Here is a 15,248-nt window from a genome sequence, read left to right as displayed (position 1 = left end):
GCAGCACAAATACTCAAGAAGACAAATCATTGCACCAGTCAGTATCCTGCGTGCAACATGGAAACTACAGGTTTTACATTTGTAGCCCAAAGAATTGCCAAAATATAAAACCATGATACAAAATTCGTAGTTTGACATCATGGCAGGGGCGAAGCAGTGGCACTATTGTGTTGTGCCTATACTTTTTAGTGGAATACGTTTGAAAGGTGCACCAAAAGTATGTAGTTTTCGAAGCTCCCAAAACTGTGCTGGTTCAGCGACTTTGGAATAAATTGTGAGCTGATGACAAAGGTTTGAAAAAGGAACACTGCCATGTCATTTTATTCACGGTGCAAAGAGGGGGCATGCCAGAATGGCTCACATTTCCCATAGAAAAGCATTGCCTTCTCTCACATGACACACCCATGATAAGATTCATCTTGTTTGCTCTTTTGAAACAGGGGACACTATCAGTTCTTCCTGCCAGGCACACAGTGCACACCTATCTTACACCGAGGTATCTTACAAAGGCTTATGAATATCAAAAGCACTTAGCGTTTTGAACGTTGCCATCAATGTAAGTGCAGCTCAAAATGTCAAAAGTAAAAAAAAAGTAGGTAGACGAAGGCATAAGCAGTTGCCCTCACATCCACATTCATGATTGCCACTGTGGCCTTCAATACCCTGTGGGGTTACTTCGAAAGAGATGGTTAAGGAGAAACCTAAACTGTAATCAATTAATTAATTAATTAAGGGAGATCTCAGTGCTGGAAATGAGGTTGTTACCAAACATTTGAATTAAATTTTATAAGTAAACTACAAGATCCATTTAAGTAATTCACAACTGTGACCCATCCAAGCGTAATGTTCAATTAGAGTGTACTAGAACAGGGTCAATCCGCTTGCGGTGCTGCGATGGGTAGTCTGCAGTGTGTCGTCGTTTAAGAGTTGCGCATGGCTCCGCCGAAGTGGTGCAAGGGTAGAATGCCCGCTTCCCACTCAAAATGCACGGGTTCGAATCACAGCTGTAGATGGTGGGTTTTTATTCTTAGTGTCACCTTTTATAGCTGCATTGGTTTTCCTTTGTTTCTCAAAACTAGCTTCAGTTGCTACGTGGTGCTTCAAAAAGTAACGCAAAATGTGAAGTAAAATAGAAGAAATTTGACAGTGAGCGTAGCTATTTGCAGCGCCACCACCCGGGATTGAACAAAAACGTAAAGTAGGCCTCCGAGATTTTTGTGAATACGAGACTCGAAACGAGATTTCACATTTTACGTTTTACTTCTGATAATTCGAACAAAATCCTGAGGTCCCCACGAGTTTGAATTATCAAAAATCTACTATACAAGTCGTATGATCTCAATAATAATAAGTGAAATAGTCAACAAATACAGGAGGGACAGCTTTAACACTTTCGTGACCGCGCCTATTTTCATCGATAGTATGTTATCGATGACTTTGTAGTGTGCACGTACCTCACAGGAGTACGGCCACTAGCGTGGGTTCGGACTTAGCGAGCCACAGGGCCGCGTCTGCTGTCGCCTCGCGTGAACTAGCGCGCCGCTGCACACGTACGTTCAAGCGCAAACAAGGCGCCGAGCGTAGCGCAGCAAGTACACAGTACTGCTCTCGAAATCCGCAACACTTTATTGCCTGCGGCAACTCCACAAAACGCAGTACAACGCCCGCTCCCAAAGGCGGCGGGAGAAGCAAAACAGGCTTAACCACGCCACGGGCAAAAGTACAACACAAAGGGTGCCGCGAGCACGTCTCCGCGGGCAAAAAGGCTCACGGGGACACGCCGCTGAGAGAAACGTTCCCTCGCGACTATGCTGCGTGCTCTCACGATCAGCGACCAAAACAGGGCCCGATCGCTCAAGCAAGGGCAAACTCCGCTCGCGTTGGCTTCAATAGATACGGTTTCGGCGTAGTAAGACCACGCGCGAATGCACCGCACCGCTCTTCAGCCTAGCGTTCGGAAAGGACAACGTAAGGTAAGCGCTCGCCGCTGGCGCAAGGCACCGTTGGCGAACTCCGTCCGAGCGAGCCCAAACAAAGGAGCCGACGGACAGGAAAGAAAATGCGTGCTTACCCTACGAGGTCCAGAGAGGGTCTGACTCCCCCGCCGCGCGCAACGTCTCGCGAGGCGCGAGCACGCGAGACTCGAACGTGGCGCCACCGTCGCGATCCGGCACCGGGGTGAGGAGGGTTAACGTCACCCCCGTTCGCCCAGCGCCGTAGGACGGCGGAGGAGGGGAGCGACATGATCGGACATGAGGATGGCAGAAATAGGCGAAAAACCCGCGCAATGGCGACGGGCAAGCCTCAATCCCCACAACTTCAAGATCAAGTTTTGGCACTCTCTGAGCGGTTCTGTACAGCTAACGCAATACAAAGCATAAAATAACATGTTTTGTATCAGTTTTGTTTGCGAGTTTGTTTTTTCCACCGCGGGAAGATTTTGAAAGCTCGTTTGCAGTCTGGTAGGTGAGCGCTCGTTGTTTCAGACTTCGCGTCGACGCCACTCGTGGGTGCTCCACAGAAACGGCGAATTTCGACGGATTCCGATTAATATGAGCGGGAATCTCTAGATGATGGTAGCAGCACAGACACGAAAGACGACTTCGATTCGCCAGGCGAAGTTGTACGGACGGCGAAAGTGCGTCAAACCTCCCCGGAACATCAGCAGCTATCCGCCGGTAAGTTTCGTCTTCTCCTCGGGTCGTTTTATCACTGCCGCGCGTCGATGTAAACGTATCCGGTGTGTTCTAAACATAACAGCTCTTATCTGCAAGGTGTTAACTTCATTCGGGCGGGAGCATTTGGCGCCGGCTGCAGAAAGAGTGCAGTTCTCTTCGCGAAGACGACGCGGAGCGGACTTTGACCCAACGCTCCGGTGTGCTGTGCGGCGGCGTCTTCATGTTGTTTTTTACCGCAGAAGTCGTCAGAGAGGCATGCAACCACACAGATTAAGTATGCGTGGATGCATACTTTCGAAAAGCCAACATACAGTGAGAGGGACGGATCCATGGAGGGAGGTTACTGAAGAGAAGATGAGCACGCTCGTCTCACTTCATGTGTACATGATAATCGTTGAAGTCCCGCGCTTGCATTGGTGTTGGTGTAGACGACACACATTTCCAGGCCTTCATCCACCATCAGTGATGCCACAGAAAAGGTTCAAGGCTTCTTGAGTGTCTCTGATCTAAAGAAGACGACCGTCGCATCCCACGAGAATCTTCACCACGTGTCTTCTCTATTGCAACACATGAACGATTTTTCTACGCTATCTTTTAACCCCGTCGGAACCTTTCAGTGAATGAGAAAATGGTGAAATGTGAAGGTCGGTATGGTATTCGGCAGTATATGAGCGAGAAAGAGGTCAAATGAGAGTACAATTATGGATTTTTGCAGATTTGGAACAGGCTACACTGTTCATTTCAACAAATACACAGGAAAATTGAAAAATACGAGAACTACAAACTATGCTAGGAAAGCTGAACAGAAAAAAAAAATTTTTTTTTTCCCGAAAAATGCGCAGCCAGCCTTTGTTTCACTGCGTCGAGAACCTGTATCGCGCGGTGGCATGATTGGCACTAGTGCCTATATTCTTGTATTTATGTAAATAATCTTTGTACTTACAGAGCTTATATTTTCACTATTATTCTACGAGGGCTTCGCGTTCAAAATGTATATTTCGATTTTTTTTAATGTTTAACCTTTGCAGAGTAGCATTGATGTTTTTATGAATCTTTCTTTCGTTTTGATGCATTTTTCTTTGTTTGATATTTTTTTTATTTTATTAGAAATAAAACCGTTGTTTGAAATTAATACTGTTGGAAAGACCAATTCTTCCTCCATCATTTGATACCCTACACTTTAGCATCATTTATAATTCTTTGGCAGGGAAAAAATATTTCCTAGACTAGCCAAAAAACAACCGATTTTTCCGTGGTCACGAAAGTGTTAAAGGGACACTAAAGAGCAAAACGATTTTTCTCGCATTAGTAAAGTAGTCTTCTGCAATACCAAAAACACCACGCTTTCTGCGCGAAGACGCTTAATAAGCGAGAAAACGCGCAAAAAGAAAATACAGGTGGCGACGCCACCTTGGAATTCCCGCACCATTTGCCGTGACATCACGTATTTTTGACGGCGCCTGCTTGGGCCTACTTAGTTCCTAATCGGTTAAATCGAAGTACATTGTCCTCTGAGGGGGCCAGAGACTTGACATAACGAGTTTGTGGAAATTTCGTCGAGCCAGTGGCGCCAAAATACGTTAAATGCTCTTTGAAGTCTTTTACCTCACGAATTACAAAGTTCGGCACGAAATTTAAAAATGAAACTTTGAACTTGGTTTTCTCCTCTAATAATAAACCTATGGCGGTGAAATAAACTACACAAGAGTTCTCCGAGTACACTTTATCAATCTAAACCAATTCATTGTTTCTCTTTAGTGTCCCTTTAAGCATGCCAGTGCAGCATTCTGGATTAAAATGACCAAAATAGTTTAATTTTTAACTTAAGAATGCCTTCATCTCTGCAAGCATAGAGGTAGAAGCTGTTTCTATTACTTCAAGTTGCCAAAGGCGTTCGTATGCTTTACGCTCCTATGTGCTGCAGTGAAGAAGGGCAGAGGCCCTTAATGGAAGACCATGAACTATAAGATGTGCACGACTAAACTGCAGATATGGTGGAGATGTCCAGAGATTACTTATTAAGTGTGTAGTCCGTCTTGAATTAAGTAGCGTTAAAGTCACGTGGAAGCCACTTAAGTTAGTCAAGCAACCCACTATTGTGATCGTGCAGGATTTCAAGGACAGTCCCCACTAGGGTTACCAACCCTCCCAGATTTTGCAAGACTGTCCAGACTTTTTGTACAGCGTCCGGAGTTCCACGCCGTTCCTGTCGGGGCGGTTATTTATTCCGAATTTGTTCCGGACCATACAGTTGTAAATTTTTATGTGATCCAACGCAGACCCAACAATGTGCATCAATCACGCTACGGAACACGAAGTTCGCACAAATCACATGCATAGGGCATTGTTTAGGTGGCCAGCAGTGGCTACGAGGGACTTTAGCCACCTTTGTTGTACTTCTGTGTCAAGTGCGACAACATTTACGAGTACATTCTCGAGCAAGAGGAAGTGTTGCGAGCAGCACTGAAGTACTACTTCAAGAGGCCGCAACAATGAAGAAACAATGGGTTTGTCTGGAAGATACCGAAATATACAAGACTGATATCGCTGGCTCCTTATGTTAGTGTCCCCCCCCAGTTCCTCTCAACGTCCTGACTTCCTTCGTTGAAGAGTTGGTAAGCCTAGTCCCCACTGAAAGCAGGCAAACTGTTAGCCAGAAGTTGCTAACACCCTGTCCTTCCTTCGCCTTTTTTCTCCTCCTCCTCCTCTAAGCCACCAGGAGCGTACAGACATTACAAGTAGGCTTGTGCGAATAGTACATTTTAGGTTCGAAGCTAATAGTTATTTGGTCGAATAATTTCGAATCGAATTTGAATAGTATATATCAATATTATAAAAGAAAAATGAGCATACTAGTCATGACTGAACTAACCTGCACAATATTTTTTTAAATTGAAATAAGGCATGTGCAAATGTAATACTTTTTGGGTCAAAGGGAAGTGGAAGCAACTTTGAATTGTAGCAGGATTTGACTTTCAGCAGAATGCAAATGATAGCATGCAAAATGTATTACGTTTTAAAATTTACTATACTTAGAGCATATACGCCTTGTGCACCGCCTATAGAGGCTAAAGTCCCTGAAACTTCGTAAAGTAGCGACATACGTGCATAAAAGCGCGCCTCCTCTCTTTTCTCCCTCCTCTGCCCTCTCCGAGGCTGACGCCGCGTCGGCATTGGCCAACTGCCGTGACGTGGGACAGAGCGCCGCGTTCGTTTGTTTACAGTCGCTCGCGACTGCCATCTTTGCTCTCGAAGTGCGGGCTCGCTGGTTCTCAGCGCACGTGTTCTATCGATACGCACTTTCCATACCGCGTGCGTTGTGCTCTGTGATAGCTTGTACACAAGACCGACGTCGCGGTTGGTTGCCATGGGCTTCTGCTGCACTTTCGCATGCCGAAACTAATAAAGCGAAGGCAAAAACCGTCCGGGAAGCGCAACGAGTTGCAAAGGAAGGCTTGGTTACACCGAATCGGAAGATAGAACTTTCGGCCGACGCTTTCGACGCGACTGTGCGAGGTAAGTTGCCATCCTCCCACTATAAGTACTCGTCGAGGTTCGCGCAAATAGCTGCGTGCTATAACGCCGTAGACAGGTGTCAGTTAATTGTGCAGTACATCGCTATTCCTCACACGTTTTATTGCTGCTTCTGCGGGGTCTGTACTCAGTTTTGTTTTTTTTCAAGAATATATGGTTAGGTTTTCTGCTTGACGTGACGCGCCTACTAATTTGAGTTTGCGGTATTAGTTTGTGCGCCTAGCATGGCACGCCGACTGACGATCGAAAATGTGATTGCGAAACTTCAGAGGTTCGGCGCAGTTCTTTTGAAGAAACAAAGCTGCAGTGTGAAAACTCACATTAGGAGTGGTACTCTCTGTTTGTTTTTGTCGCGTGCTCGGTTGTTTTTGTTTTTTTTTTTCTGGAGCAAAGAGCTTTCTCTGGCTCTTGTACGTCGACAGATCCGCCGGTGGACTTGCGATAGAAGGTAGGTAGGCAAAGCGTGCGTGCCCAACCGAGTCGCAGGGTGCGTTCATCGTTTAGGAACCTCACGTTCACGTGTTATTTAACGCGAAGGTTTACGTGCCATTTTGTGTGGAGGTTTATATCCGCGAGTGGCTTTCCGCCGAGGTGGAGCAGAGGTTATGGTGCTCGGCTGCTGACCCGAAGGTCGCGACCGACCGCGGAGGTCACATTTCGATGGAGGCGAATAGCTTGAGGCCAGTGTGCCGTGAGATGTCAATGCTCGTTAAAGAACATCAGATGGTCAAAATTTCCCGAGCCCTCCACTACGGCGTCTCTCATAATCATATCGTGGTATTGGGACGTAAAACCCCAGATGATATTATTATCCGCGAGTGGAGCTCTCGCGAAGGAAACTTTTACGGTGGCAGCTGGCTAGTTTATTCTTTCGCTTGCTCGTTCATTGAGCAGCGGGTATAGTTCGTATGTCAAGTACGTCTACGAGGCGCACTTGCGCACTATGGTTGTTGCGTCTAATCTCTTAACGAATCAACCAATGCTGTCTTGACTGGAAATGATGTACGCCTTCTGGCGCATTCTTCTTTCAATGTAGCTCCGAGCTGCTGCTTGAACTGACAGTCATTTTCTAAATAAATATTAGTCGCCACTCTTTAACTACCATAATACCGCCAACACTCATTGCCCATGTGTTTCTTGCACTCTAAAAACTGTCCGTACCCTTTGTGGAGTCTTCTTGCCCCTCACCAACAACCATCGTCTGGCTAGTTTGCGCTTCCTTTCTTGAAAACTCGGCGCTCGCCGCTTTCCCATCAAGGTGCTGTTTAATAACACGCACGCCTTTCGTGCCTGGAAGTACGGTGCGCCCGGCGATAATGCAAGGAAAGACACGCGAGATTGATGGTTATTGTTTCTGGACAGGAATACGCCTCTTAGCATGCAGAGATTTGGCGAAAAAGAAAAAAAAAACAAGCGAGCCAAATGCTGGATATCGTTTTGTGGGAAAGAGATGCCTCAAATACGCCCCCTTTTATACTGCAGTGTACAGTGCTACATAATACAGGCACGTAGAGCGGCGTTAACTATATTTACCCAACCGATACTTCGGAACGGCTGCCTCTAGTGCGTACTGGCAGCCTCAGTGCGTCATTGGTATGCACGACGAATTCGCCTCGCGAGGATGACGTATACAATGTATAAGGTCAGAAGGCTTCATGTAGAGCGGGACATTAACGTTCAACATTACGCATGTCCTTTACAAACGCGTCCTAACATCTCCTAAACAACATATGATTTAAAAAGAAAAGGATACCAAGAGCTAGAATGCTAGTGCGAATGCTTAAAGCACGCCGCCTGGCAAGCAAGCGCTCTCTTTGCGAAGCGTCGTCTGCTACGCGGGAGCAAGGTAGGTGGTGCCATGGTCGAAAAGAGAATGCGAAGGAGAGGAGAACGAGGAGGAACGCGAGTGGAGGAGGAAAGTGTCGCTACTTTACGAAGTTTCAGGGGCTTTAATAGAGGCGCCACTGATAGCCACCTAGCGGGCGCCGCCAACAGTACGTGCGGGAAGCCGAGCAGACGACAGCGCTTTGCACAGCTTTGGTGTGAGGAGGTGGATGAAGTTCGCGGCTGCGATTTCCCCTTCATGCGGGTGCCAGCCAACTAATTCTGCACTGGCAGCTGCAGGAAAGGCCGGGGCCTCTACGAAAGTGGACTTGCGCACGATGTTTGTCACGAATGAGCGCTTAGTTACAAACGAGCGCTTAACTAAGCGCACGTCGCCGACTTCAAACGATAGCATGAAAGCCTGGCGCCGACGGTCCGTACGCGACAGAGCGCGCGCATCGAAAAAACGAGTATAAGAAGGCGCCGAGAGCGCGCCCCTTACCCTCTCCGCAGAAGACGCCACCGACACAGCCAACGCACGCGAAAGCAAAGGGATATTGGAGAAAGCAAAGCAGCGCCAGCGGCGCTGTCGGATTCCGCAGACGAATCGGTGAGAGAATCTCGCCCTTTCCTTAGCTTTCGCTGTGCTACGCACAGACGAATCATACGCACCTTCCCCCTTCCCGAACCGAGGCGCGAGCCGATACAGGTGATACAGGCAATGCAAGCGCGCGGCGACTGAGAGTCAGTCAGTGAGAAGGTGAGAAGTTAGCGAAGAAATTATGTCGTTCTAGTGATAGCATCGTTAGCTCGACCGTGAAGGCATGTTTGATGATCTAGTGCTGCGAGCAAAATATCAAGAGATGACGCCGAGGGAGCAGTGACAAGTTTTGAAGAGGGTCGCCGAGGAGACATGTGATGACCGACTGCGGAGGAGAACGAACGTCTGCGTGGAGTGAATGGTCATGCCGGTGAATATAAAAGGTGCGTTGCGCAGACCAGCATAACAAGACCCAGCTACGAGGTACAGCTCGTGGTGAACATCTGCTTTGTTTTGTTTACAAAGGTGACGTCTCAATCACTTCTTGTTCTTTCTGAAGTCAACCATTGCTGCATTTCTGTTTCTGTAAATAATAAATACAGAACTTAGCTTGTAATAGCGTGGTACATGTACCGCGCTAGTAAAAGCTAAGTTCATGGATGACCAACTCGCCCGAACTACAACACTTCTGAAATATAGAACGTTTGAGCGAAGTGCCCTTGGGGGGCACAGCGGTCGAACCGAACCAACACATGCTCAGGCTTATAACTTTGGTCGTCTACCATTGTCAACATGATCGAGTGCATCCAGCGAGCACCAATATGGCAGAACGAAAGCATTAGAACAAGAAGTGACGTGTTAACTCGCACAATGACAAAGCAGCTCGCCTTGGCCAATGAACAGCGGCGATCCATTGCTTTCGTCGTTCTTGCTCGGTAAGTAAAACTGTGTTCCGGGCGAGTTTTTTTTTAGGTGATTGAGCACTTGTGGGAATCGAGCGCGCCCTCCCCTCTGGCACCTCGTTCCCCCAACTAGCGCGTGTGCTGGCCCTGCGCGGCTCGAGCGCCGAGAACCGCCGTTAAGCGGCAGTATGGCGGCCACGGCGGCAGCGCCAGGCCTCTTTGTCTGGTGCGAGCCATGCGTCGGCTTCCCGGCGCGCGGGCACACGTCCGCGCATGCCTCGACATGCTCACATGCTCACGCCACCAAGCTAGCTTACGTCACTGTGCAGCGCCTGTCCTCATTGGCCGCCAGTGACAACCCCCTTCCCCCCTTGAGCTTGCTTCTGTCTGCCGCGGGCTTGCCCGCGTCAGATGCTCTCAGGCCTTGACGAGAGGTTGACGCGCTGCTCTAGCAGGCGGCTTCTCGTTCGTGCGTTCGACTTCGGCCCTCGTGCGTGAGTCGTCGCGCCGTAGGCAAGCGTACTTGCTCGGTCTTGCGGAGTTCCCTATAGGCCTGCAAGCCCGTGAGTGTCGCACTGTGCTGCATCTTGGGTTAATAAACCCGTTGTTGTTGTTACCCTGCCTCGTGCGTGGTTTCTGCGCCGTGTCGGAGAAAACGATAAACCCGGCCGCAGCGTCGTCGCACGCAGCGGCAGTAGAGAACGTCGCGTCCCTACACGGTCGCGCTTGTAGGTAAGCCTAGTGCAAACCTACCTCCACACACTCCACTCCACATCAATTGTTATTCGACATCCCTTGAAGTTTCGGCCACCACACATACGACGAACGTTGCTTATTTCACTACGCAAACGTGAACTCAACGCGGAAACACACGTACAACGACGTAGGAAACCACGGCGGCCGTCTGCTTGCTTTCCCGAGAGTAATGACCGAGTTCGCCGCCTATGGCGCTTCCGTCGGCGCGCACTAGGCGTATAAGCCGGTATAACGAGCTTTTAAAAAAAATGATGAATTGATAGGAGGGTAATTTGTTCATTTAACCTTTAAGTGGGGCTTCGCGGCAGAGTGGATTTCCCCTGGATAAGTGTATTCACAGTATAGCATCGCTCCACAGCAGTGAAACCACCTTTACATGGGTTACATGCAGTTTATGTCTATTCGTTCATTTCAAATACTTCAAAATTTAGAATAATATAACTTCATTTCGAAGTCAATTCGAATACCGTAATATTCGTTCGAATATTCACATAAGCCTAATTACAAGGTATTTCTCAAGCAGCACTGTTAGCAACTAATTCAAATATTGTGCAGCCGAACATTATCTGAAGCTGCTTTTTGATTACTGGCGAGCGCTAAGACAAAGGAAAAAAAGTTTGTGCAGCTTGCACTAAGTCGTGCAAGGCTGGGTCACAGTAGGGCTAGTGAGCACCTAGCTGGCCCTGGCTTGGCTACACTTTTACCTCTCACCAGTCTCTTTCCTGCCCTTTGCTATACTATACGATACATGGCTATGCTTGCTCTCACCAAGAAATTTTTTTGCCAGTTATTTCTCTCTCATTTCTTTCTCTCTCTCTCTCTCTCTCTTTAACCGTTCTCTCGTCCGTCAGAGTTATTGCATCCCGCACCAGAGAAATGGGCGCACGTGTTCTGGGAGCTAAGCAGAAGGCGACAATGAAGAAGCGAGCGCGTGCTGGTTCATGATGCTGATAATTTTCTACGACACACGGCCAACCTCGGGCATAACAGCTCTATTTTAAATGTAACAGGAATGCACCTCTTCAAAGAGTAAGAGGCACTATACTTTTTGAAACAACAACTTCCTTGAGCAGGCTCTGCATCACAGCACTACAATGAAGGCACAGTGCACCAAAAATAGCACAGAGAAGACTGCACAGCAGAAAATCCTTGGAACTTCAGCCAGAGATAAATGCAACAAAAGCACAAACACAGCAAATGGAGGACTAATGGCATCGGCTAAATTTGTGGCTATGGCTGTTCGATTCACCTACATGTACATGTGATAGCATGCGTTAGAGGTGTCTTGGTTTCACTTTTACTAGCGAGGCAGCTTCTATACTACTGTGGCACAGGCTTGGCAAAACTGTTCACTCAAAATGCCATTTTGGAGAAGGATGGTGTAAAAGACCACACTCAGTGCAACTGCTGAAGGTGTTTCACCACTATGTGTATTTTTTATGTCTAGTGAAAAAACCCCATCACTAACCTTTGCAGCCCTCTGATTGGGGTCTTCTCTAGGCTTGAGGCTACCAGGACCAGCATTAGGAAGGCAAGTCTGGAACACTGATACCCTCCCACCAATAGGACTCTGCATGACAGAGTAGGACCAGAGGCCATGAATGCAAAAGTTGTCACATCATATCAAGTGAAATAAACTTATATGGTGCACAGCCTTACCACTAGCTTATAAGCAGCCTGTACAGCAGCACCCAAGGCACTCGTCGTTTCCCCATTTTGTGCATGGATTGACGGCAGATTGGTCAAGAGATCTTGTACAAGCTGCACGAGGACAAAAGTGAGTAAGGAATAGGATATTCATGACAGCATCACACAAACCGATCACTTCAATGACATGAAGTGCATTCAATTGCACTGACAGCAAGTACTGTTACAGCAAAAAGTATCAGTACAGCGTAAACTGGAAACAGAATTTTTTTTTTTTTTTGTTCCTGACAACCTACTGTGAAGCGTGATCCCACCGTGAACACCCTGTGTGAACTATTCTTGCTGTGCACATTTAGTATGCTTGCAGAACTTAAGATGAAAACTAGTCTAACAGAAACACACAAGTTCCCACTATAATTTTTAGGGGTGTGCGAATACTCGAATACGAATCGAATAGGAGCCCTGCAAATAGTTCGATTCGCGAATCGAATATCTACTATTCGATTTTTCGAATACCGAAACTTCGTGGAACAGTGGGACGACCCACATTTTACGACGAACTGACTTGGTCCCGATGAACCCCCATAAAAATAATGTGTTAAAAGCCTCGGTTATACGACGAAATTTTACGCTGACCCTACATCATACAACTCTTCGACACCACCCGACAAAAAAAAATCTTCTTTTGCACCTACGCCCCTAGCTTGAAAGAGAGAGTGAGACATGTAGAGAACGGCTTCGTAGAATAGAGAATTTATTCTCCTGGCAGTTCATGTTCGTCTGTGATCCAGTTTGCCTGGATCACAGACGAACATAGTTCCAAGATCACTTCTAGATATGCCTTGATCGAGGGAGTATCCCATCACCGTTACCTAGGGGGCAAGCTCGATCTATATAGAGAAGCTTCAGATAGTCGACAAGCTCATCTTCGAGATCCAGATATTTTCACGCTTTCAGCCAGCGGGAACTTCTCCTGGTTGACATGAAACTGAACGTCTCCTCCCTTTGTTTGCGGCACTCGCAGTCACAGGCCCCGAGAGTGCAAAAAAATTTCCACTTGACAGGAGTGTTTACAGTCACCAACTGCACTTCACAAGGGAACACAAAGGAACAAATATGACGCGCACGGAATCATCCTACGCAAACTTGCAACAAAACGTGCTCCGTCGCCATTATATGATGGCGATGAGATGAGACCTGACTCTTCTGATGGGAGGCTGTTGCCAATGCGGTTTCGGTTTCGTTTTTAAGCACAGGCAATTATCGGAGTCTTTTTGTAAAGATGTGCGTTAGATTCGATTTTTGTTTAAGTTGAGAATAACAATTCATTCACACCTCCTACAATTAAAGAATAACTGTTCACTCACACCTCCTACAATTAAACGGTTAGGTGTCATTTTCTAAAATAATGTAATCTACCTTTCCTGGTGAAGTGCAGGGTCGTTTCGCAAGCTTATTCAGTCAGTCTGTGCCCGTTTTCTGGGGGGCAAGACTTAGCATCACTGCCCATATTCTTAGTCTTTCGATTATACGATGGTTCTGCGTGGTCCCCTCCAATTCGTATAATCGGGGTTCTAATTACCTACCTGACGGGAACGCCTTGTAACTACGCGCTAAACTGTAGCACGCATTAACCATCGAGTATGAATTTGCATCTGATGCGCGCCACTGATACCAACAAAGAAACAAATGCAGTGGCCCCGAAAATTTCGCATGAAAAAAGTCCTCTCTCGCACGAACATCCGATAGCACGCAGTTGCGATGCCAAGGAGCATTTCTAAACTAATACTGGGTCCAGTAACCACAACTTCTCACTAGCCGGTAGGCATAGAATGAGCCGGTCAGCGAATACATTAGGCTCGATGAGACTCGACCGGGCATCCGTTACAACTACGTTTTAACCGCTAGTACGTTTAAAGCGGGTGGATGTTAACGTGGTGCTCTATCGTCGCCGCTCAATAATTCGATCCATCCAACAGCTTCGGGGCACCGCGTCTAGAGGATATTCAAAGAAAGCCGATATTTCTGCTCCACTTTTACAATCACGTGTTAGTTCGGCAACTTAAAATAGAACACATATATAGTACAGAAATTTACACAACTGTGGCTCTCCCCTCCCCCATTTTGCAAGTAAAGCAAACAAATCAAAACCGATGCTCGCCATCACATCCTACAAATCAAATTATATTGTATGAAAACTCATAAAAGTCAAAGACTATGAAAATAAAATTTTTAATATTCGATATTCGATTCGATATTCGGCATTTTTTTCTTGATTTGATTCGGTATTCGATTCGAAAGCTACTATTCGGTATTCACACAGACAGACAGACAGACAGAGGAACTTTATTGTGTCCTGGGACGAGGGTTCCTAAAAACCCGCGGAGGACATCGCCCGCGAAGGGGTCGGGAGCCAAAGGCTCCCGATCACTTCACAGGCTCCCTGGACCGCCCGGAGTTGATTCGCAAGATGCGGACTTGCGATGCATTTTAAGAATTCTGTCTTGTTGATGTGATGCTTTCTTGTGCAAACGCGCAAGCGGGGGCACTGCCACATTAAATGAGAAAAAGTTGCTAGCTGATCGCACGCTGAGCACTTTGACGAAATGTCTGTATACACGGCTATAGTGGCTGGCGACAGGAACGATCTATACTCGACGACAACTTATCTTGACATTGGAGCGAAGGCTACGGAGGCGGGGCTTCCGCACATTCGTGTTGCTCCGCAAGTAGTACGGCAGCTTGCGGCTGATTTCGGTTTTGCTCGCTCGCATCGTTAACGCGTTTAGAAAACATATTCACGAAAAATGTGAAGGTAATGTGAACGGGAGAGACATTTCGATTGTTCAGAGTACATTTTAGTGTCATATTACGAGTACATTTTTCTTGGAGAACTAAACGGTGCGTTTGCGGCCGCACACTGACCCACTACGTCACGGACGCCATGTTTACTTTGGAAAACGGGCATGCTCAAAAGGTGGTGCTGTCTAAGAAATGGAAAGAAAAGGAAGGCATTCTTGCGAGGTGAACAATAACTGTATTTTACCTACGACTTCCCGCAACTGTTTCAGTCTCATAATAAATAAAGCAACATTTATTTCAGCAAGAAAAACGAGAAAATTATCAGTAAACGTAAGTACTATTTCTTGGCGCGGTAGCAGGCATGCACTTTGGTTCTGTAGCTTCCACAGTGCTGTCAAGGAAAGTTGTCGCCGAGTATAGTCTGGAGGAGTCGGAGGGCGATCTCCTGCTTCCGAGTTAGCTCTCTGTGTGGATCTGGAAAGGATTTCCTGCCTAGCCTATAGCGTGAAGTGATCTCGTGAAAGGTGGTCAACGGGTTTCCATCGGCGCCATCGCCACTCCCCT

At 47.1% G+C, this 15,248-nt stretch overlaps 1 protein-coding gene across 5 annotated transcripts in view; it reads right to left on the bottom strand.

The window, feature by feature from the left end:
* The window catches only part of LOC119401386 (protein transport protein Sec24A), a 651,765-nt gene that overhangs the window by 34,140 nt on the left and 602,377 nt on the right, over positions 1–15,248 (bottom strand). For all 5 annotated transcript variants that reach the window (XM_049417365.1, XM_037668141.2, XM_037668149.2 and 2 more), the window contains 2 exons: positions 11,895–11,996; positions 11,704–11,805 (listed from right to left, as the gene is read on the bottom strand). In XM_049417365.1, the coding sequence (XP_049273322.1) occupies positions 11,704–11,805; positions 11,895–11,996 (204 nt within the window). The remainder of the gene's footprint in view (positions 1–11,703; positions 11,806–11,894; positions 11,997–15,248) is intronic.

Source organism: Rhipicephalus sanguineus, chromosome 1, assembly GCF_013339695.2.
Source record: "Rhipicephalus sanguineus isolate Rsan-2018 chromosome 1, BIME_Rsan_1.4, whole genome shotgun sequence".
In the NCBI taxonomy this organism is placed as follows: Eukaryota; Metazoa; Arthropoda; class Arachnida; order Ixodida; family Ixodidae; genus Rhipicephalus; species Rhipicephalus sanguineus.
The sequence above is the reverse complement of the archived record's forward strand: the minus strand, read 5'-3'. Positions and strand labels throughout refer to the sequence as shown.